This window comes from Oratosquilla oratoria, chromosome 30 (genome assembly GCF_046742065.1).
Source record: "Oratosquilla oratoria isolate Oo_2021 chromosome 30, ASM4674206v1, whole genome shotgun sequence".
Lineage (NCBI taxonomy): Eukaryota > Metazoa > Arthropoda > Malacostraca > Stomatopoda > Squillidae > Oratosquilla > Oratosquilla oratoria.
The window spans coordinates 27791483-27813767 of record NC_134806.1 but is presented as its reverse complement, the minus strand read 5'-3'; the positions used below and the strand labels follow the sequence as shown (position 1 = coordinate 27813767).

General features: G+C 39.7%; 1 protein-coding gene across 4 annotated transcripts in view; it reads right to left on the bottom strand.

The window, feature by feature from the left end:
* Med (Smad/Smad4 homolog Medea) overlaps window positions 1-22285 on the bottom strand; it is a 200086-nt gene that overhangs the window by 42209 nt on the left and 135592 nt on the right. For 3 of the 4 annotated variants that reach the window (XM_076212693.1, XM_076212692.1, XM_076212694.1), the window contains exon 8: window positions 11608-11832. The exons of the other annotated variant lie outside the window; for it this stretch is intronic. In XM_076212693.1, the coding sequence (XP_076068808.1) occupies window positions 11608-11832 (225 nt within the window). The remainder of the gene's footprint in view (window positions 1-11607; window positions 11833-22285) is intronic. 4 annotated transcript variants of the gene reach the window in all.

The following is a 22285-nucleotide window of genomic DNA, read 5'->3' as shown; positions in this document are numbered from 1 at the left end:
GGATAATGAAATAGTATGTGCAAAACCCATTCATGAGTTTAAAAGTAAACTAGACACTGCGAGATACAAAGGCGGGACACCACGAGCATAGCTTCCCTTCTCGCAAAATACTAGGTAAATACACACGCATACATGTAATATATATACACAAATATACACAATTCCACACACATATACATACACGACAAAGAAACTGAAAACTTTTTGAACTCACGTGAGATTTATTATTATGAGCAATTACAAAATTGGCACCAACACTCTCAAAACTATCATATGAAGAGAGACTAGCAAAACTTGAGCTACAGACACTAGAGCAAAGAAGAGAGGAGATTTGATAGCTATTTACAGAATCATGAAAGGCATAGAAATTATTGATAGAGAGAATCTGATAAAATGGGATGACAGAAATACAAGAGGGCACGGAAAGAAAATCAAGAAAGACAGCTATAGAAGAGATCTGAAAAAGAACAGCTTTCCTCACAGAGTAATAGACAGTTGGAACAAGTTAGATGAGAAAGTGGTGTGTGCAAAAATAATACATGAATTTAAAAATAGTTAAGATAAAATGAGATATGAAGACGGGACACCACGAGCATAGCTCCCCTTCCCGTAAAATACAACTAGGTAAATACACACAATTGAAACACGGACTGGAGTGGATGTCTAGAGCAAGCTCTGAAACACAGTTTCTTTCGATAAGTTTTGAGGAAACACCTACCTTTGTTTATGCTATAGGCTATGTTTATCGAGTGACCAAAATTATAAAATAGAGTAATTTCATTTAGTGATTTAAGGGAGAGAAAAAAAAAAAAAAAATAATAATAATAATAATAATAATAATAAAAATAAAAATAAATGATGAAGAAGAAAGACAAAAATATAGTAAACCAATGAAGAGAAGATTGGATGGAAGCAGAGTGGAATCACCATTAGGTGTCATGCAAAAAATGAGTTGCATCATAGAAACTCCAAAAATTAATCAAATGAGAGTAAAAGGGAAGAGATAGGCAGTATGTTTGTGAGAAGAAAGATGGATGTTGGCTTTGAGTGAAACTATGTTGAAAGGGAGGGGCGAGTCTGAGTTTGAGAGTGTAGTTGGGAGGTTCTCAGGAGTGAAGAGAGGACGAGGGAGAGAAGGGGTGGCTATACTACTAAGTGAAGAGATAGGTAAACATGCAGTGGAGTGGAAGGTTTCCTCAAGGTTAATGTGGATGAAGGTGAAGCTGGGAAGGGAGATGTGGGTTTTTGTAAGTGCATCTGGGCCTGGTAGTGTGAAGAGTGTAGAAGGGAGGCTTTTTGGATTTAAATGAATGCATAGAGGGATTAAGGAGAAACATCAATGTAGTGGTATTGGGAGGCCTTAATGCTAGGGTAGGAAATGAACCAATAAACAGAGTGGTAGGGAAGTGTGGAGTTCCAGGAAAGAATCATAGTGGAGAGTTGATGATGGAAATGTGTCTAGACAGTTGAGGATAGCAAATACAGTGTTTAGGAAAAAGTCCAGCATAAGTACACATGTAGTGAATGCAAGTTAGTATTTTGAATACATGTAAGAAATGCAAGTGATGTGTAATTGGATGTGTGTGTGTGTTCGTACGTATAACGTGTTCTGGAAGTTTCGGGAAAGCAAAATTGTCATTTCTATTTACATAATTATCATTTCTATTATTGTAATGCAAAAGTTGAATAAATGTAAAATAGATTATTACTATATTATTAAACTAATTTTTGTATTATTTTGAGTGTCTGTTATTTTCGTGTGGAAGCGAATAAATGGAAAACAAAATAAGTAAAAGGGAACCTCTCTGAGACGCGAACAGTTCCAGAGTGACGTCCATTAGTCAGTTGTGAGCGAGCTCTGAGATTGAGTGGAAGTGGAATATGGTGTACTTTGTGGTGTACATTCTCTCTGTTCAATAAAACTGTGACCCAGAATCTCATCTTTAACTTCCAATGTTGCTAAGCAACACACATGGAAGAGGGTGGTGGAGGAAAGGGTGGTACATAGAGCATTAATGGACTATGTAGTGGTAACCAGGAGTACAGTAGGAAGAGTTAAGGATGTACATGTTCTAAGAGGAGAGAGTGGGGGAATATCAGATCATTTTCTGGTGGAAGGTAAGTTGAGAGTGGAGAGATGGAGAAAGAGGAAAAGGACAAAAGGTAGGGAAGTGCTTAGAGTGAACTGCTTCATGAGAAAGAAAAGGAGGAGTATAAGCTGAGAGAGTAGTGGGAGGGAGTGAAGGACAGAGTAGAATGAGTGGAGGAGGAATGGGGATGGTTCAAGGAGGGCATCACAAGGTTTGCAAAGATGGTGTGTGGAACAAGGAGGATGGGAGGAAATAGAAGGAAGGGAAGTGAGTGGTGGGATGAGGAAGCAAACAAGGTTGTAGAAGACAAGAAGCGAGCTTTCACAGATTGGTTACAAAAAAAGATGAGGGAATCATATGAGAGGTACAAAGAAAAGAGAAGTAAAGCACAAGATAAAGGAGGCAAAGAGGAGAGCAGATGTGAAATGGGGTAAGTGTATGACAGAAAATTTTGAAAGCAATAAAAAAATGTTTGGGAAGGAAATTAAGAGAAGAATAGGAAGTGAATCAAGTAGAGAAGAAAAGGTACAAGGTGCAAAGGGAGAGATGATAATATGATAATGGAAGAGAAGGCAGTAAAGGAAGATGGGCAGAGTATTTAAGGGAGTTGCTAAATGTGAAGGAGGATAGGGAGGGAAAGGTAGTTGCAGTGGGAAGTGCTAAGAAAATTATGGAAAGATGAAGTGAAAGCAGGTGTTAAGATGAGAGGTAAGACACCTGGGTTAGATGGATGTCATGCAGAATGTCTGAAAAAAGGAGGTACTGTGATGGTGGATTGGTTGATACATACATACATATACCAAGGCTTTTTCCCCCTTACAAGGGGGGTAGCCAAAAAGAAAGGCATAAAATCATTCCCACCCATTCCACCCCTGAATACACTCCACACCCCTCCACCCTCCCTCTTATCTTAGCACCTCATGGATGACTGGTCATCCCTGCACCTTGTCCACTGCCCTGGGTCAGAAGCAGTGTCGCAAGACACAGCACATCCACAGCAAGGCCGCTTCATTAAATCGGCGACCCACCCTCTACGTCCCCCCATTGCATAAAATGAGAGGACGGGGAGAAATCCCTTCGGACTGTGTCAAATTTTGCTCACACATACTACCTCACCCCCCATCCCCCCGACCATTCCACCTCATGCAATCACAACATCATCCATATACAACCATTCTCCATTCACCCGTCTTCTGTCCTCTCCCGTCCTTCCTCAACAGACATTCCCCTCTTCCCCAAAGCCCCCTTCACCCCATCCATCCACCTCATCCTAGGACATCCCCTCATGTTCACTCCCTCCACATCTGCCTTCCATACCTCTTTTACTAGTCTTTCTTCACTCATTCTTTCCATGTATCCAAACCTTCCTAATATTCTTTCATCAACCCTATCTCCCAGCTCCTTTTCCACCCCTGTTCTCCTCCTCACCTCATTTCTCACTCTATCCAGCCTAGTAACCTCCATCATACTTCTCAGACACCTCATCTCAAACACATTCAAACTCCTTCTCTCTTCTTCACTTATGTTCCATGTTTCTGCCCCATACAGTGCTGTTGACACAATCACTCTTTCATACAGTCTCCTCTTAGCATCCATTCCCAAATGTCTATTCCTCATTACACTCTTTAATCCACCAAGGCATTTACTCGCTTCTCTCAATCTACATTCTACCTCCACTTTCACTCCACCTTTTCCTGCCACATTTGCACCCAAGTATCTAAAACTATCCACTTCCTCCAGTCGCTCTCCCTTAATGCTCACTTCCAGTCTACTGCCACTTTCACCCCTTGTACATCTCATCACCTTACTTTTACTCACATTTATCTTTAGCTTTCTTCTATCACATACTCCATTTACATAATTATCATTTCTATTATTGCAATGCAAAAGTTGAATGAATGTAAAATAGATTATTACTATATTATTAAACTAATTTTTGTATTATTTTGAGTGTCTTATTTTCTGTGTGGAAGGATTGGTTGATAAGTTTATTTAATGTTTAAGAGAGGGTAGAGTGCTGGAGGAGTGCCTGTATAATTCCACTTTACAAGGAAAAAGGGGGACAAGTGTGCGTGTAATAGTTTTAAGAGGGATCAGCTTGTTGAGTGTAGTTGGGAAGGCTTATGGGAGGGTCTTGATTGAGAGGATTAGGAGAGGAACAGAGGGAATAATTAGTGAGGAACAGTGTGGGTTTAAGACAGGCAGTGGTTGCATTGATCAGATTTTTGTGGTAAGACAGATATGTGAGAAAGCTATAGGAAAAGGTAAGGATGTATTTTGGGCTTTTATGGATCTGGAAAAAGCTTATGACAGGGTAGACAGGAAGGCACTGTGGGAGGTATTACAGATATATGGGATAGGAGAAAAGATTTTACGAACTGTCAAGAGTTTCTATGAGAGTAGGAGAGCATGTGTCAGGATTAGAAATGGAGAGAGTGAGTGGTTTGAGGTAAAGGTGGGACTTCGTCAGGGATGTGTTATGTTGCCCTGGCTGTTCAATTTATACATGGATGGGGTGGTGCAAGAGTAAATGCAAGGGTAATGGGTCAGGGATTAGAGATGGTTAAAGAAAATGGAGAAAAGTGGGAGTTAAGCCAGCTGTTGTTTGCAGACGACACTGTGCTTGTGGCAGGATCAGAGGAGGGATTGAGGAAGTTAGTGACAGAGTTTGGGAAGGTGTGTGAAAGAAGGAAGTTAAAGATAAATGTGGGTAAAAGTAAGGTGATGAGATGTAAGAGGGGAGAAAGTGGTAGCAGACTAGAAGTGAGTATTAAGGTAGAGAGACTAAAGGAAATGGATAGTTTTTGATACTTGGGTGTGAATGTGGCAGGAAAGGGAGGAGTGGTGGAGGTAGAATGTAGATTGAGAGAAGAGTAAATGACTGGGTGGATTAAAAAGTGTAATGAGAAATAGACATTTGGGAATGGATGCTAAGAGATTATATGGAGTGATTGTGCAGACAGCACTGTATGGGGCAGAAACATGGAACATAAGAGAGGAAGAGAGGATTTTGAATGTGTTTGAGAAGAGTTGCCTGAGAAGTATGATAGAAGTATGATAGAATGAGAAATGAGGAGGTGAGGAGGAGAATGGGGGGGAAAGGGAGTTGGGAGATAGGGTGGATGAAAGAGTGTTGGGATGATTTGGGCACATGGAAAGAATGAGTGAAGAAAGATTAGTAAAAAGAGGTGTGGAAGGCAGAGGTGGAAAGAGTGAGCATGAGGGGGCAACCTAGAATGAGATGGATGGATGGGGTAAGAGGGGCTTTGGGAAAGAAGGGAATGTCTGTTGAGGAAGGATGGGAAAGGACAGAAAATAGGGGTGAATGGAGAATGGTTGTATATGGATGATGATGTGATGCATACGGTGGAATGGGTGGGGGATGAGGGGTGAGGGAGTATGTGTGAGAAATAATTTGATGCAGCCCAGAGGGATTTCTCCCCATCTCCTTTTCTGCATAAAGGGATGAGGGGGAGGGGGGGGCACCCCGATTTAATGAAGTGGCCTTACTGTGTCTTGTGACACTGCTCCTGACCCAGGGCAGTGGGCAAAATGCAGGGATGACCCATCATCCAGCAGGTGCCAAGATAAGAGGGAGGGAAGAGGGTGGAGGGGAGTGGAGTATGATAGGGATGGAATGGGTGGGAGTGGTTTTCATGCCTTCGTTTTTTTTTTTGCTACCTCCCTTATAAGGGGGAAAAAGCCTTTGGTATATGTACTTGAACATAAAAAAAAAAAAAAAAAAGAGAAAGGAAAAAATACAAAATAATGTACACCAAAATAGATGGCATGATTTCAGAATTAAATGAATTGAAGACAAGAAGCTGGATATAATGGAAATTGTAGATATGAAATTCAAAGGTCCACTACCACCTAATACTGCAGGACAAGGTCTATATATTTATTGGATAAAAAGTAGAAAGAAGAAACAGGGTGAAGGAGTCATGTTTTTGACTAAAAAAAGGTTTAAAGGTCACAAAGATAACAGAAGGAAATAATAATGTGGAACTGATTATGATAAAAGTTGAAAACAGCAACATGAAAAGTAGAAATTTTTTAGTAATATATGTGCCCCCAAAAACATGTTCTTGGACTGAGAGTGACCACTCCCAATATGTTGGAAAACACAAAGCATGCATTAAATAAATTACTAAAAGGAGGAAACATAGTAATTATGGGTGACTTCAACTTGAAAGAAATATATTGGGAAGAGATGACAGTGAAATGAGGAGAGGACCTTTGGGAAATATACTACTGGATATGACCATTGAATATACAATGACTCAGAAGATAAAGGAGAATACCATATATATAAATAATGAAGAACCCTTGAGAATAGACTTAATATCTATGTCAGAGCCTGAAATTATGGATAAAATGGAATACAAAACACCAACTGGAAAGTGACCACAGAAACACAGACAGGAAGACTAAGGTACCACAAAACAGATTTTGAGAAACTCAGAAAATTCTTTCAAACATGAATTGGGAAAACTTCTTAAATGAAGAAACAAAGATGGAAGAGAAATGGAATATATTAAAAGAAATTTATAAAGAAGGAATAGATATTTACCAAAGCTGAAGCAGGAAAGGGTGTATATTAAGTGCTGGTATAACAAAAAATGTAGCAAGGCAAAAGACAGAAGAGAAAGCTTGGAAACGATGGAGAGAGAGAAAAAAAAGTATGAGGCAAATATATATAAAACTGAGAAATGAATATGTGAAAATATGCAGGAAAGAAAAACGAAACTATGAAAAAGACATACATACATATACCAAGGCTTTTTCCCCCGTACTAGGGAGGTAGCCAAAAAGGAAAAGGCATAAAAAATTCCCACCCATTCCATAACTGTAAACACTCCACACCCCTCCACCCTCCCTCCCATCTTAGCACCTCCTAGATGACGGGTCATCCCTGCACCCTGTCCACTGCCCTGGGTCAGAAGCAGTGTCGCAAGACACAGCACATCCACAGCAAGGCCGCTTCATTAAATCGGCGAGCCCCCCCCTCTCCATCCCCCCATATAAAGGAGAGGACGGGGAGAAATCCCTTCGGGCCGCGTCAAAATTTGCTCACACACACTACCTCACCCCCCCATCCATTCCACCTCATGCATCACAACATCTTCCATATACAACCATTCTCCATTCACCCCTGTCTTCTGTCCTCTCCCGTCCTTCCTTAACAGACATTCCCCTCTTCCCCAAAGCCCCCTTCACCCCATCCATCCATCTCATCCTAGGACGTCCCCTCATGTTCACTCCCTCCACATCTGCCTTCCATACCTCCTTTACAAGTCTTTCTTCACTCATTCTTTCCATGTGTCCAAACCATCCCAATACTCTTTCATCAACCCTATCTCCCAACTCCCTTTCCACCACTGTTCTCCTCCTCACCTCCTCATTTCTCACTCTATCTAGCCTAGTAACCTCCATCATACTTCTCAGACATTTCATCTCAAACACATTCAAACTCCTTTTCTCTTCCTCTCTTATGTTCCATGTTTCTGCTCCATACAGTGCTGTTGGCACAATCACTCCTTCATACAGTCTCCTCTTAGCATCCATTCCCAAATTTCTATTCCTCATTACACTTTTTAATCCACCAAGGCATTTACTCGCTTCTCCCAATCTACATTCTACCTCCACCTTTACTCCACCTTTTCCTGCCACATTTGCACCCAAGTATCTAAAACTGTCCACTTCCTCCAGTTTCTCTCCCTTAATGCTCACTTCCAGATTACTGCCACTTTCTCCCCTTGTACATCTCATCACCTTACTTTTACCCACATTTATCTTCAGCTTTCTTCTATCACACACTCTCCCAAACTCTGTCACCAACTTCCTCAATCCCTCCTCCGATCCTGCCACAAGCTCAGTGTTGTCCGCAAACAACAGCTGGCTCACCTCCCACTTTCCTCCATTTTCTTTAACCATCTCCAATCCCTGACCCACTACCCTTGCATTTACCTCTCGCACTACCCCATCCATGTATAAGTTGAACAGCCAGGGTGACATAACGCATCCTTGACGAAGTCCCACCTTTACCTTAAACCACTCACTCTCTCCATTTCTAATCCTGACACAAGCTCTACTACTCTCATAAAAACTCTTGACAGCTCCTAGAAGCTTTCCTCCTATCCCGTATATCCGCATAACCTCCCACAGTGCCTTTCTGTCTACCCTGTCGTAAGCCTTTTCCAGATCCATAAAGGCCCAAAAACATCCTTCCCCTTTCCTATAGCTTTCTCACATATCTGTCTTACCACAAAGATCTGATCTACACAACCTCTACCTGTCCTAAATCCACACTGTTCCTCACCAATTACTCCCTCTCTTCCTCTCCTAATCCTCTCAATCAAGATCCTCCCATAAGCCTTCCCAACTACACTTAACAAGCTAATCCCTCTGAAACTACTACATTCACACTTGTCCCCTTTTCCCTTGTAAAGTGGAACTATACAAGCACTCCTCCAGTCCTCTGGCACTCTACCTTCTCTCCAGCAAACATTAAATAACCTCACCAACCAGTCCACCATCACTGTACCTCCTTTTTTAAGACATTCTGCATGGCATCCATCCAGACCTGGTGCCTTACCTGCTTTCATCATCTTAACTGCTGCCTTCACTTCATCCTTCCTTATTTCTCCTCCATTTTCCTCCCTCATCACGGTCATTTTCTTAGCATTTCCCACTGCAGCTATCTTTCCCTCCCTATCCTCCTTCACATTTAGCAACTCCCTAAAATATTCTGCCCATCTTCCCCTTACTGCCGTCTCCTCCATTATCATCTCTCCATCTGCACCTTTTACCTTTTCTTCTCTACTTGACAAAATACATAAATCTAAGGATCAACCTAAATTATTCTACAGATATGTGAATGGTAAATTGAAAAATAAACAATAAATAGTGAAACTGCATCAAGGGAATGAGGAATATAAATTGAAGATATTGAAATGGCAAAGGTTATGAACAAGCGTTTTAAGTCTGTATTCACAATAGAAAATGCACATAATTGGGAAGAAAAGATAGAAAGATTCCCCCAATGAAAGAAATAAATATAACACACAAAAAATAAGGGACCAAATAATAAACTTTGTCAGAAAATCACACAGTCCAGACAGAATTGCAAACTGAATACTTAAAGAATGTACAGATGAACAAGCAGAAAAGATATATAAAATAATAGATTCCTCACTCAAGGAAGGAAAGGTACCACAAGATTGGAAAAATGTGAATATCATATCAATATATAAAGGGGAAGATTAGGAAGACCCAACAAACTATAGACTGGTCTCCCTTACAAGCAAAATAGCTAAAATATGTAAAAAAGTTATCAAATGATGGATTAAACATCTGGAAGAAAACAAGATACTGAACCCAAAACAATTTGGCTTTAGACAAGAAAGATCTTGTGTCACCAACTTGTTTTTATTCAAGGCTATTAGACATAATACAAGAAAGGGATGGATGGGCTGATAATGCTTTTCTAGAATTACAAAAGGCATTTGATAAAGTACCACACAAAAAACTAACAAGAAACCTTGAAACAACAGGTGTACTAGGAAAGTTAATGAAATGGATGGAGGAAAATAAGATACTGAATCGAAAACAATTTGGCTTTAAACAAGGAAAATCTTGTGCCACCAACTTGATTTGTGTTTATTCAAGGCTAATAGACATAATACAAGAAAGGGATGGATGGGCTGATTGTGCTTTTCTAGATTTACAATTTGATAAAGTACATACATACATATACCAAGGCTTTTCCCCCCTTACAAGGGGGGTAGCCAAAAAGAAAAAGGCACAAAATCAATCCCACCCATTCCACCCCTGAATACACTCCACCTGATTTGATAAAGTACCACACAAAAAACTAAAAAGAAACCTTGAAACAACAGGTGTGTAAGGAAAGTTAATTAAATGGATGGAAGATTTCTTGAATGGGAAACAAAATGAGTGTGGTAATTAGAGACAATGACTCAACCTGGGGAAAAATTAAAAGTGGAGTCCCACAAGGTTCTGTACTAGCTCTGATAATGCTTGCCATATATATAGAGGACATGGATGAAGGTGTTGAATGTTAACCCCTTCCATACGGTGCCGCACACGTAGGCGTCATGGGGAGCGAGTGTATTCGCGAGGCTGCCATATCGGCGTCTTGATTATATTTATTGTAGTCGCCCCTGTGTTTTTACATTCTCTCAAATGTGTCCTGAATCCCATTCTCTGTGGTATTCAAAATTCGCGGGTGAAAGAGAGAACGATCAATATAAGCGGTGACTATATTTTATGATGCGAGTATTATTACGACACGTCGTACGGCTGGCATTGGCTGCTGCCACTGAGATCTAAGTCCATGACGCCTACGTGTGCGGCACCGTATGGAAGGGGTTAATGAACTTCTTTGCAGATGAAGCAAAACTACTAAAGAAAGTAAGTCAAGAGAAAGACTGTGAATCACTTCAGAGAGATCTGGACTAAGTCTGGAAATGGAGCCAAAAGTCGGAAGTGAACTTCAACATCAAGAAATGCAGTATAATGGAGTTTGGAAAAAGTAAAAATAGAATATCAGGGCAATATAAGGTTGGTACACGAATTCAAAAGCAAACTAGATTTAGAGATACAAAAACGGGTCAACACGAGCATAGCTCCAGTCCCGTAAAATACAACTAGGTAAATACAAAGGAAGTAAAAAAAGTTAGCTCGGTAAAAGGACCTTGGAGTAATTATTAGCAACGACATGTTACCAGACAAGCATATGCACAAAATAGTTGGAGAAACCTACAATTTAATAAGAACAATAAAGGTGGCCTTTAACTACATGGATGAGGAAATGGTAAAGAAAATGAAAGTTACACTGTTAAGACCAAGATTGGAGTATGCTGCTAAGATAAGAGGGAAGGTGGAGGGTGGAGGGGGATAGAGTGTATTTAGGGATGGAATGGGTGGGAATGGTTTTATGCCTTTTTCTTTTTGGCTACCTCCCTTTAAGGGAGAAAAAGCCTTGGTATATGTGGGTATGTAGAAAGAATCCAAAGAGCAATGACAAAGATGGCACCAACATATGAACATAGGAACAAAGATTGTCCAAACTGGAACTAACACCCCTGGAACAAAGAAGAGAAAGAGGAGATCTACTGGCCATTTACAGAATCATGAAAGGTATGGAAGTCCTTGACAGAGAAGATTTATTAAAGTGGGACAGAAGAAAAACAAGAGGACACAAAAAGAAACTCAAAAAGGATAGTTATAGAAGAGATTTGAAAAAGAATAGTTTTCCACACAGAATGATAGATGTCTGGAACAAATTGGATGAAAAAATAGTATGTGCAAAAACCATATAAGAATTTAAGAACCAACTAGATGCTGACAGATACAAAGACGGGTCACTATGAGCATAGCTCCTTTCCCATATAATAAAACTAGGTAAATAATATACAAACATATACCAACGGCTTTTTCCCCCTTATAGGGGAGGTAGCCACACATATACATGTATATGAAAAAAACTTACATAATCCTGCATTTTGTCTTTCTGTCATCATATTCTGGGTATAAGAAAGTGTGTTCTGACCACTCCAGTTGGGCTGAGAGGGCATAGCAGGTGATATTGAATGGGGAGGCTGACTGCCCAGTTGACTCTGCTGTCCAAAGCTAGGGTTTACTTGAGTGCTTTGGTTAGAGCCAAGCCCAGTAAACCCATTTTGCTGAAGGTGTGAAGACATTTGATTCAAGTTTCCTGTGTGAAAATCAATATGAATCAATATCTATACAGCTACATCAGGAGGTAAGTTTGATCCTCATGGTAAGAGTAAAATCATGCAGGGAAAAGTATAACCAACATAAAAATTTTAGAAATTGTACACTTAATTAATAAATATCTTACATAATTAGCCCTTGATTTTTTATTATTATTATTATTATTATTATTAACACCCCATATTGACTGAGAACCAATGAAGTCAAAGAAAACCATCTCGCTATTGCCTGCCCTCATAACCAGTATCATCATGATCTGGAAGTGCAGCCCTGTAGGACTGGCACTTACTCTTCTAAGCTCCCTTTCTACCAAGTGCATTTCTATTATATTTTCATACAGGCTGAACACATCTGACAACCTGTGACCGGATTCCTTCTACTGTTACAAACCAATTATTATCATTATTTTTTCCCTAAGGGTTTTAAACCAGGAATTGAGAAAACGGCACAGAAAAGGAGTGGAAAGCAAGACTGCTGATTGAGTATGGAAATTAAAAGTGGCATATCCTACTTTGGATGGTTTACTATTGACCTGGTTGGAAATCAATGATTATTTGATGAAAAATGAACCTTACATTTTGGGCTTGAGACCAAACTACCAAATACCGACCTAACTACTGATATACTAAGGGCTTCTTCCCCCTTTTAAGGGAGGTTGCCAATACTGACCTATAGTTGGGCCATAATATATTTAGTCTAGAGCAGGGGTTCTTAACCTTTTTTCTCCAAATCCCCACTTTTTAGTGAGCCAACTCTCCATTTCCCACCACAGCATCGGTCTTTGACAAATTCGATTTTAACCCATGCAGTGTTTAGTATGTAAATATACGCTTTGCTTTTTTGTGCCATTTTACGGCCCTTAATTTTTTTTTGCATATATCAGATTATTTACTAACAGTTATCACATGGAAATAAAATACATATGAAAAGACAGTGGTTCTTCTGTCTGACCGGTCATTCCCCACTTGGCAACTCCGCCATTCCCCACCAGTGGGGAATTCCCCATAGGTTAAGAACCACTGGTCTAGAGGATGACAAAAGATAATATAGGAGGCCATATGATGGTAGCTGTGAAAAATGACAAGGCTGATAAACAGAAGCCGATTGAAAGTAAGGTGGTGTAGAGCCTATGCCCACAAGTATGTAGCTGTGGCTAAAGCTGTCACCTTTGCCCTATGCACTTGGACTGTTGGGGCAGGTAGCAGTTACTGCTAGGAGAGAGGAATGCAGAATCTGAACCCACAACTAATCGAGTGAGAGACCAGCACACTTCCGATTATGCCACCAGTGCACTGAGAATTAGAATGAGAGGGTTACACAAATGAAACCTCATGGAATAAAGATGAATACCTTGTTATATTGTTAGACACATCTTTCACCCTAAGGCAAACAAATCAATCAATCAATCCATTACACCTGGTCTCTCTTGCAGAAGACCTGTGGCCTCCAGGTAACTGGCAACAGCCTCTGGGAACATACATTGTATTGCTATTGGGAGATTGTTAGTGTGGGGCATTGTTGTACGAGGTTTCTGTGTCCTCTGTATGGTATGCATCTGTGGCAGTTTGAATCTGTGGCCTGGCCTATTCTGTGTTGGTTTTGTTTTAATGATGAATGGTGACCTGAGCACAGGTGAGCCAGTATGGTTCTTGTCAGATGTGGATTTTTTTTTTTTTTTTTTCCCTACGAGGCTTATGTTTGGGGTTGTTTACTACCTACCATAGTAGTATTTACCTAGTTATATTATATGGGAAGGGAGCTATGCTTGTGGTGACCCATCTTTGAATCTTTCAGCATCAAGTTTTTTCTTAAAATCATGAATAGTGTTTGCACACACTGTTTCCTTATCCAATTTATTCCAGGTATCCACCACTACGTGGGAAGCTATTCTTTTTCAGATCTCTTCTATAATTATCCTTTTTGAGTTTCTTTTCATGTTCTCTTGTTTTTCCATTGTCCCATTTTAGTAAATCATTTCTATCTAGGATTTCCATTCCTTTCATGATTCTATAGTCAGTAGATCTCCTCTTTCTGTTCTTTGTTCCAGAGTTGATAATTCCAATTTGGACAATCTTTGTTCATATGTTAATTTGGAGAGAGTTGGTGCCATCTTGTCATTGCTCTTTGTATTCTTTCTAATTTCTTTATATTCTTTTTTGTACTGGGTGTCCTTAGTGTTGTGTGGATGAAAGTGTGTATTTACCTAGTTGTAATATACGGGAGGGGAGCTAAGCTCGTGGTGACCCGTCTTTGTATCTCTCAGCATCAAGTTTTATCTTAAAATCTTGTATAGTGTTAGCACATACTGTTTTGTTGTCTAATTTGTTCCATGTATTTATCTATCAGTTGTTTTAAGAAACGATTAGACAACTTTATGGATGGGGATGACAGGTGGTGATGGATACGGAGCTGCCTAGTGTAGGCCTTATGGTCTCTTGCAGTCTCCTTCATTCTTATGTTCTTATGTTCTACCACTAAGGTGTGAACAAATATATGCCAGGGGTTAGTGGATAAAAAAGAAATAGTTGAAACTTCCCCACCACCACCATCACCTCTGTGATTCCAATGCAAGTTGTAAAAGACAACAATGTGGGACAGAGTAATAAGACTGAGGATCCTATTCTATGTATGTTCATCCTATGAGAGCAAAATGTATACAGGGGTCTGGGAGGAGAACTCAAACCAGAATGCTAATAATTGCTTCATTAAATGTGTGTGGTTGTGATATAAATGAGAGTAAAAGGTAAAACATTGGCAGTTTGTTTTTGATTAAGCTGAAAAGGAATGGTGATTTTCACTTTAGGAGTATGGAGGGGAGAGTGTTGAGAAAGATAAAGGGGCATGGGAGAGAGGAGCAATGTGATTGTAGTGGTGTTCGGGGATCTCAGCATTAGAGTAGGGGATGAGCCAGTAGATGGAGTAGTAGGGAGGTTTGGGTGCCAAGAATCTTAGTGGAGGGAGCTGATAATAGTAAACAAATTGTTTATAAAGAAAGCCAACTGTAAGTAGACATGGGAAAGGGTGGTGGATGGAAAGGGAGGCAGAGGGAGGGGTGATTGATGGGCTATGTAGTGGTATCCAAACAAAGGAAAGGAAGAATTCTAGACTTTTTTTTTTTTTTTTTTTTTTTTAAATAAAGGAAAGTAAAAATATGGAAGTGTAGAAGGAGGTAGAGAGGTGCTGAGATAAGAAGAGTGTATTGGACTGGGTGCAATGTAGAACAAGGGAAGCACTGACAATATAGCACTCAAACATACAAAACCTACAATGTATAACACATAATACATCTTAAATATATGCATTCCACCACCAACCCCCTGATGAAAGGAAAAAGATATACAGTATATATACAACATTGGCATGCCTTGATCAGGACACCATCTGGCATTAAAAGGATGCCAACATAGAACAGGCCTTGCCACAAATTCAAACTGCCCCATGTGGAACCACAATATACATACATACATATACCAAGGCTTTTTCCCCCTTACAAGGGAGGTAGCCAAAAAGGAAAAGCATAAAATCATTCCCACCCATTCCATCCCTGAATACATTCCACACCCTTCCACCCTCCCTCTTATCTTAGCACCTCATGGATGACGGGTCATCCCTGCACGTTGTCCACTGCCCTGGGTCAGAAGCAGTGTCACAAGACACAGCACATCCACAGCAAGGCCGCTTCATTAAATCGGCGACCCACCCTCTCCGTCCCCCCATGCATAAAAGGAGAAGACGGGGAGAAATCCCTTCGGGCCGCGTCAAATTTTGCTCACACATACTACCTCACCCCCCATCCCCCCGCCCATTCCACCTCATGCATCACAACATCATCCATATACAACCATTCTCCATTCACCCGTCTTCTGTCCTCTCCCGTCCTTCCTCAACAGACATTCCCCTCTTCCCTAAAGCCCCCTTCACCCTATCCATCCACCTCATCCTAGGACGTCCCCTCATGTTCACTCACTCCACATCTGCCTTCCATACCTCTTTTACTAGTCTTTCTTCACTCATTCTTTCCATGTGTCCAAACCATCCCAATACTCTTTCATCAACCCTATCTCCCAGCTCCCTTTCCACCCCCGTTCTCCTCCTCATTTCTCACTCTATCCAGCCTAGTAACCTCCATCATACTTCTCAGACACCTCATCTCAAACACATTCAAACTCCTTTTCTCTTCCTCTCTTATGTTCCATGTTTCTGCCCCATACAGTGCTGTTGGCACAATCACTCCTTCATACAGTCTCCTCTTAGCATCCATTCCCAAATGTCTATTCCTCATTACACTCTTTAATCCACCAAGGCATTTACTAGCTTCTCTCAATCTACATTCTACCTCCACTTTCACTCCACCTTTTCCTGCCACATTTGCACCCAAGTATCTAAAATTATCCACTTCCTCCAGTTGCTCTCCCTTAATGCTCACTTCCAGTCTACTGCCACTTTCACCCCTTGTAGATCTCATCACCTTACTTTTACCCGCATTTATCTTTAGCTTTCTTCTATCACATACTCTCCCAAACTCTGTCACCAACATCCTCAATCCCTCCTCCGATCCTGCCACAAGCACAGTGTCGTCCGCAAACAACAGCTGGCTTACCTCCCACTTTCCTCCATTTTCTTTAACCATCTCCAATCCCTGACCCACTACCCTTGCATTTACCTCTCGCACTACCCCATCCATGTATAAGTTGAACAGCCAGGGCAACATAACACATCCTTGACGAAGTCCCACCTTTACCTCAAACCACTCACTCTCTCCATTTCTAATCCTGACACAAGCTCTACTACTCTCATAAAAACTCTTGACAGCTCCTAGCTTTCCTCCTATCCCATATATCTGCATAACCTCCCACAGTGCCTTTCTGTCTACCCTATCTTAAGCCTTTACTAGATCCATAAAAGCCCAAAAAGCATCCTTCCCCTTTCCTATAGCTTTCTCACATACTTGTCTTACCACAAAGATCTGATCTACACAACCTCTACCCATCCTAAAACCACACTGTTCCTCACCAATTACTCCCTCTCTTCCTCTCCTAATCCTCTCAATCAAGATCTTCCCATAAGCCTTCCCAACTACACTTAACAAGCTAATCCCTCTGAAACTACTACATTCACACTTGTCCCCTTTTCCCTTGTAAAGTGGAACTATACAGGCACTCCTCCAGTCCTCTGGCACTCTACCCTCTCTCCAGCAAACATTAAATAACCTCACCAACCAGTCCACCATCACTGTACCTCCTTTTTTTTAGACATTCTGCATGGCATCCATCCAGACCAGGTGCCTTACCTGCTTTCATCATCTTAACAACTGCCTTCACTTCATCCTTCCTTATTTCTCCTCCATTTTCCTCACTCATCACTCTCATTTTCTTAGCATTTCCCACTGCAACTATCTTTCCCTCCCTATCCTCCTTCACATTTAGCAACTCCCTAAAATATTCTTCACATCTTCCCCTTACTGCCTTCTCTTCTATTATCATCTCTCCATCTGCACCTTTTACCTTTTCTTCTCTACTTGATTAGTCTCCTCTTCCTTAATTTCTTTCCAAAACATCTTTTTATTACTTTCAAAATTTTCTGTCATACTCTTACCCCATTTCACATCTGCTCTTCTCTTTGCCTCCTTTACCTTTTTCTTTACTTCTCTTTTCTTTTCTTTGTACCTCTCATATATGACATAGAATACTTCATACAACAATGTCCCACACCAGCAATCTCGAAACAATAGTATGTGCAAACACCATACAAGAATTTAAGAGCAAACTAGATGCTGAGAGATACAAAGATGGGTCACTACGAGCATAACTCCCCTCCCCATATATCGCAACTAGATAAATACAATGGATGGCTAGCAAACGAGCTCTCATACAGCACTTTTTCGACAATAACAAGGAGCCTAAGTTGTGTTTAAGAAAGAGAAGCAGTTGTGTTTTATGTGTGACCACAATGGCAAAATAAGTTCCAGTCTGATATAGTGTATTAAACACACAAAATGGAGAATGAAAAAGAAGAAAAAGTGAACCAATGAAGAGAGGTTTGGACATAAGCAGAGTTGAGTCACCACTAGGGATACCATAATCTTGTATGATTGATACCCCAAAGTCAACTCAAAGGTGGGACACCAATGCTTTTTCGGGGTATCCAAGAGAAAGAGGATTATTAGGCAGGGGTTTAGATGTAGAAAGAGAAACTAGGTATAACAATGTACTAAGAAATCAGGATATTACTGATTTGATAGAAGAACTAATGGATTTGAAAGTTGAATATAGAACAATGTAGAGATAAACTATCTACAAAAAGCTAATGATGAGATGAACAGAGCTTAATGATCTAAAAATGAGTTAAATATAGTCAGAAATGATGATAGAAATGAAAAATGAAGCGTTGAAAAAAAAAAAAAAAAAGGTCAAAGAACAATACCAGCAGTGACCATAAAATTTGGAGAATCAATTACGGACACAGATCTCCTAGAAATAAAGATTCAATGAAAGCTAGAACAAGAAAATCAGAAAATAACATTTAAACAAATAGCACAACAGCAGGTAGAGGAAAATGCTAAAGAAACAGTAATTAAAGACAAGGAAAAGTGGGTAAGAGACACAGTGGATAAAAAAGTGCATTGTAGTTTATGGTATTAAAGAAAAACAATGTATACAAATACCAAACAGAAAAAGAGGAAAAAGAAATTGCAAAAGCAATTCTTAAAGAGATACACAAAAGGGACAGGAAATAGACAAAGATATTGAAGATGTGCATAGAATAGGACAGTACTCCAGAGAAAAACAATATAGGCCACTAAAAATCAAACTAAGGTCTCAAACGATAGCTGAAGTACTATCAAAAGCAGTAAAGCTAGCAAAAAGTGAAAAATTACAAAAATTTATTGAGCGATGAGGATAGAAAGAAAAGACACTTAGAAATAAAGCAAATGAAAAAAAAGAGAGAACAGACTGAATTTTTTTTTTTTCGAGTACTGGAGCTGAGGCTGATAAAATGGTGTAAAAAAAAAAAAAAAAATTATATATATAAGCCAAAAAGAGAGAAAAAAAAAAAAAAAAAAAAAAAACTTATCCTAACAGACCGCATGATTTCAGGACTAAACAAATTAAATGACTGTTAAAAGAGAAACCAGACACAATGGGAATTGTGGAGACAAAATTAAAAGGTCCACTACTCTTAAATACTGTGTAACAAGGTCTATACAACCACTGGGCAAAAAATATAATGGAGAAACAGGGTGGAGGAGTCATGTTTTTGACTAAGAAAGGTTTAAATGTGACAAAGATAACAGAAGGAAAAAATAAAGTGGAATTGATTAGGATCAAAGTTGAAAACAAACATGAAAAGTACAAAAATTTGTAGTAATAAATGTGCCCCCAAAATCATAGTCTTGGACAGATAGTGATCGTTCCAAATTACTGGAAGACACAAAGAATGAATTGAATTACTGAAAGGAGGAGGAAACACAGTAATTATGGATGACTAACTCAAAAGAAATAAGTTGGGAAGAAATGACAGTAAAAGGTGAACAACTTTGGGGAAATACTCTACTGGATATGACCATTGAATACACATTGACTCAATGGGTGAAGGAAAAACCAGATATAGAAAAAATGAAGAACCGTTGAGACTGAAATCTTGGATAAAATGGAATATAAGACACAAATTGGGAAGAGTGACCACATACTAATAGTTTGAACTAAAAGAACAAACTGATTTGAGAAATGAGAAACATAGAAAAGGAAGACTAATGTACAACAAAACAGATTTTGAGAAACTGAAAATACTTTCAAAATGCAAACTGGGAAAACTTCTTAAATAGAGAAACAGAGATGGAAGAGAAATAGAACATATTAAAAGAAAATTACAAGGAGGGAATAGACAAATACATACCAAAGAAGAAACAAGTGCGAGTGAACGTAAAGTGCTTGTACAACAAAAAGTGTAGCAAGGCTAAAGATAGAAGAGACAAAGCTTGGAAAGAGACCTAGAAGTAATTATCAGCAAAGACATGGCACCAGACAAACATATCAACAAAATAGTCAGAGAAACCTTCAATTTACTAAGATTAATGAAAGTGGCCTTTGACTACATGGATGAAGAAATGGTAAAGAAAATACTAGTTACACTCATAAGACTAAGATTGAAGTACACTGCGACACTATGGACACCCAGCACTAAAAAGAATATAAAGAAATTAGAAAAAAATGAACGTAATGAGTGAGGAAAATGGGGGAGAAATAAGAAAGGATGAAGTGAAAGCAGTTGTTAAGATGATTAGAGCAGGTAAGGCACCTGATCTGGATGGATGCCATACAGGTCTAAAAAAAAAAAAAAGGAGGTACAGTGATGGTGGTCTGGCTGGTGAGGTTATTTAATGTTTGTTGGAGAGAGGGTAGAGTGCCGGAGGACTGGACGAGTGCCTGTATAGTTCCACTCTACAAGGGAAAAGGGGACAAGTGTGAGCGTAGTAGTTTCAGAGTAGTTTCTGCTTGTTATGTGTAGTTGGGAAGGCTTATGGGAGGATCTTGATTGAGAGGATTAGGAGAGGAACAGAGGGAGTAATTGGTGAGGAACAGTGTAGTTTTAGGACAGGTAGAGGTTGTGTAGATCAGATTTTTGTGGTAAGACATATGTGAGAAAGCTATAGGAAAAAGTAAGGTGTGGAAGGCAAAGGTGGAAGGAGTGAATATGAGGAGGCATCCTATGATGAGATGGATGGATGGGGTGAAAGGGGCATTACAAAAGAGAGGAATGTCTTTGGAGGAAGGACAGGAGAGGACAGAAGATGGGGTGAATGGAGAAGGTTTGTGTATAGATGATGTGATGCATGAGGGGGAGTGGGTGGGGGATGGGGGGTTGAGGAAGTACATATGAGAAATCTGACGCAGCCCAAAGGGGATTTCTCCCCGTCTTCTCCTTTTCTGCATGAGGGGATGGAGAGGGAGGGTCGCCGAATTAATGAAGCAGCCTTGCTGTGGAAGTGCTGTGTCTTGCGATACTTCTTCTGACCCAGGGCAGTGGACAGGAAGCAGGGATGACCCGTCATCCAGGAGGTGCCAAGATAAGAGGGAGGGAGGAGGGTGGAGGGGAGTGGTATATGTAGGGGATGGAATGGGTGGGAGTGGTTTCTATGCCTTTTTCTTTTTGGCTACCCCCCCGTGTAAGGGGGAAAAAGCCTATGGTATATGTATGTATGTATTTACCTAGTTGTATTATACGGGAAGGGAGCTATGCTCGTAGTGACGCGTCTTTGCATCTTTCAGCATCAAGTTTTTTCTTAAAATCTTGAATAGTGTTTGCACACACTGTTTCTTTGTCTAATTTGTTCCAAGTATCTATCACTCTGTGTGGGAAGCTATTTTTTTCGGATCTCTTCTGTAATTATCTTTTTTTAGTTTCTTTTCGTGTCCTCTTGTTTTTCCATCGTCCCATTTCAATAAATCATTCTTATCTAAGATTTCCATTTCCTTCATTATTCTATAAATAGTAGGTCTCCTCTTTCCCTTCCTTGTTCCAGAGTTGGTAATTCTAATTTGGACAGTCTTTGTTCATATGTCATTTTGGAAAGAGTTGGTGCCAGTTTTGTTGTTGCTCTTTGTATTCTTTCTAATTTTTTTTATATTCTTTAGGATACTGGGTGTCCATAGTGTTGCTGCGTACTCGAGTTTTAGTCTTATTAGTGTAGTTAATTAATTTTTTTTATAATTTCTTTGTCCAAATAGGCAAATGCCACTTTTATTGACCTAAATAAATTGTAGGTTTCTCTGACTTTTTTATTAATATGGTTATCTGGTGTCAAGTCTGCTGATCATCATTCCAAGGTCTTTTTCAGTTTACTTTTTTGACTTCTTCTTCACCAATTTTATAATCTCTTGATATTGTTTATACTTTTTCCAAATTCCATTATACTACATTTTTTGACATTGAATTTCACTTTCCACTTTTGAGTCCATTTCCAGATATTTTCCAAGTCTTGTTGTAATGAATTGCAATCCTCCTAAATTTTTACTTTCTTTAGTATTTTTGTGTCATCTGCACAGAAATTCATATAACACTCTTCTCCTTTATCCATGTCATTTATGTATATAGCAAACATGATCAGGGCCAGTACTGATCCCTGCAGGACACCACTTTTAATTTTTTCCCAATTTGAGAATTTATCTCTAATTACTACTCTCATTTGCCGTAAGTCAGGAAGTCTTTCATCCATTCCAATAAGTTTCCTCTGATGCCACCTATTGACTCTATCTTCCTTATTAGTTTATTGTGTGGTACCTTATCAAATGCCTTTTGTAGGTCCAGAAAGGCAGTTTGCCCAACCATCTCTCTCTTGTATTATGTCTATTAATCTTGAGTGGAAGCAGATCAAGTTTGTTGTCCATGATCTTCCTTGAATCACAATGGCAAAAGCCGACAAGACTGTGAGA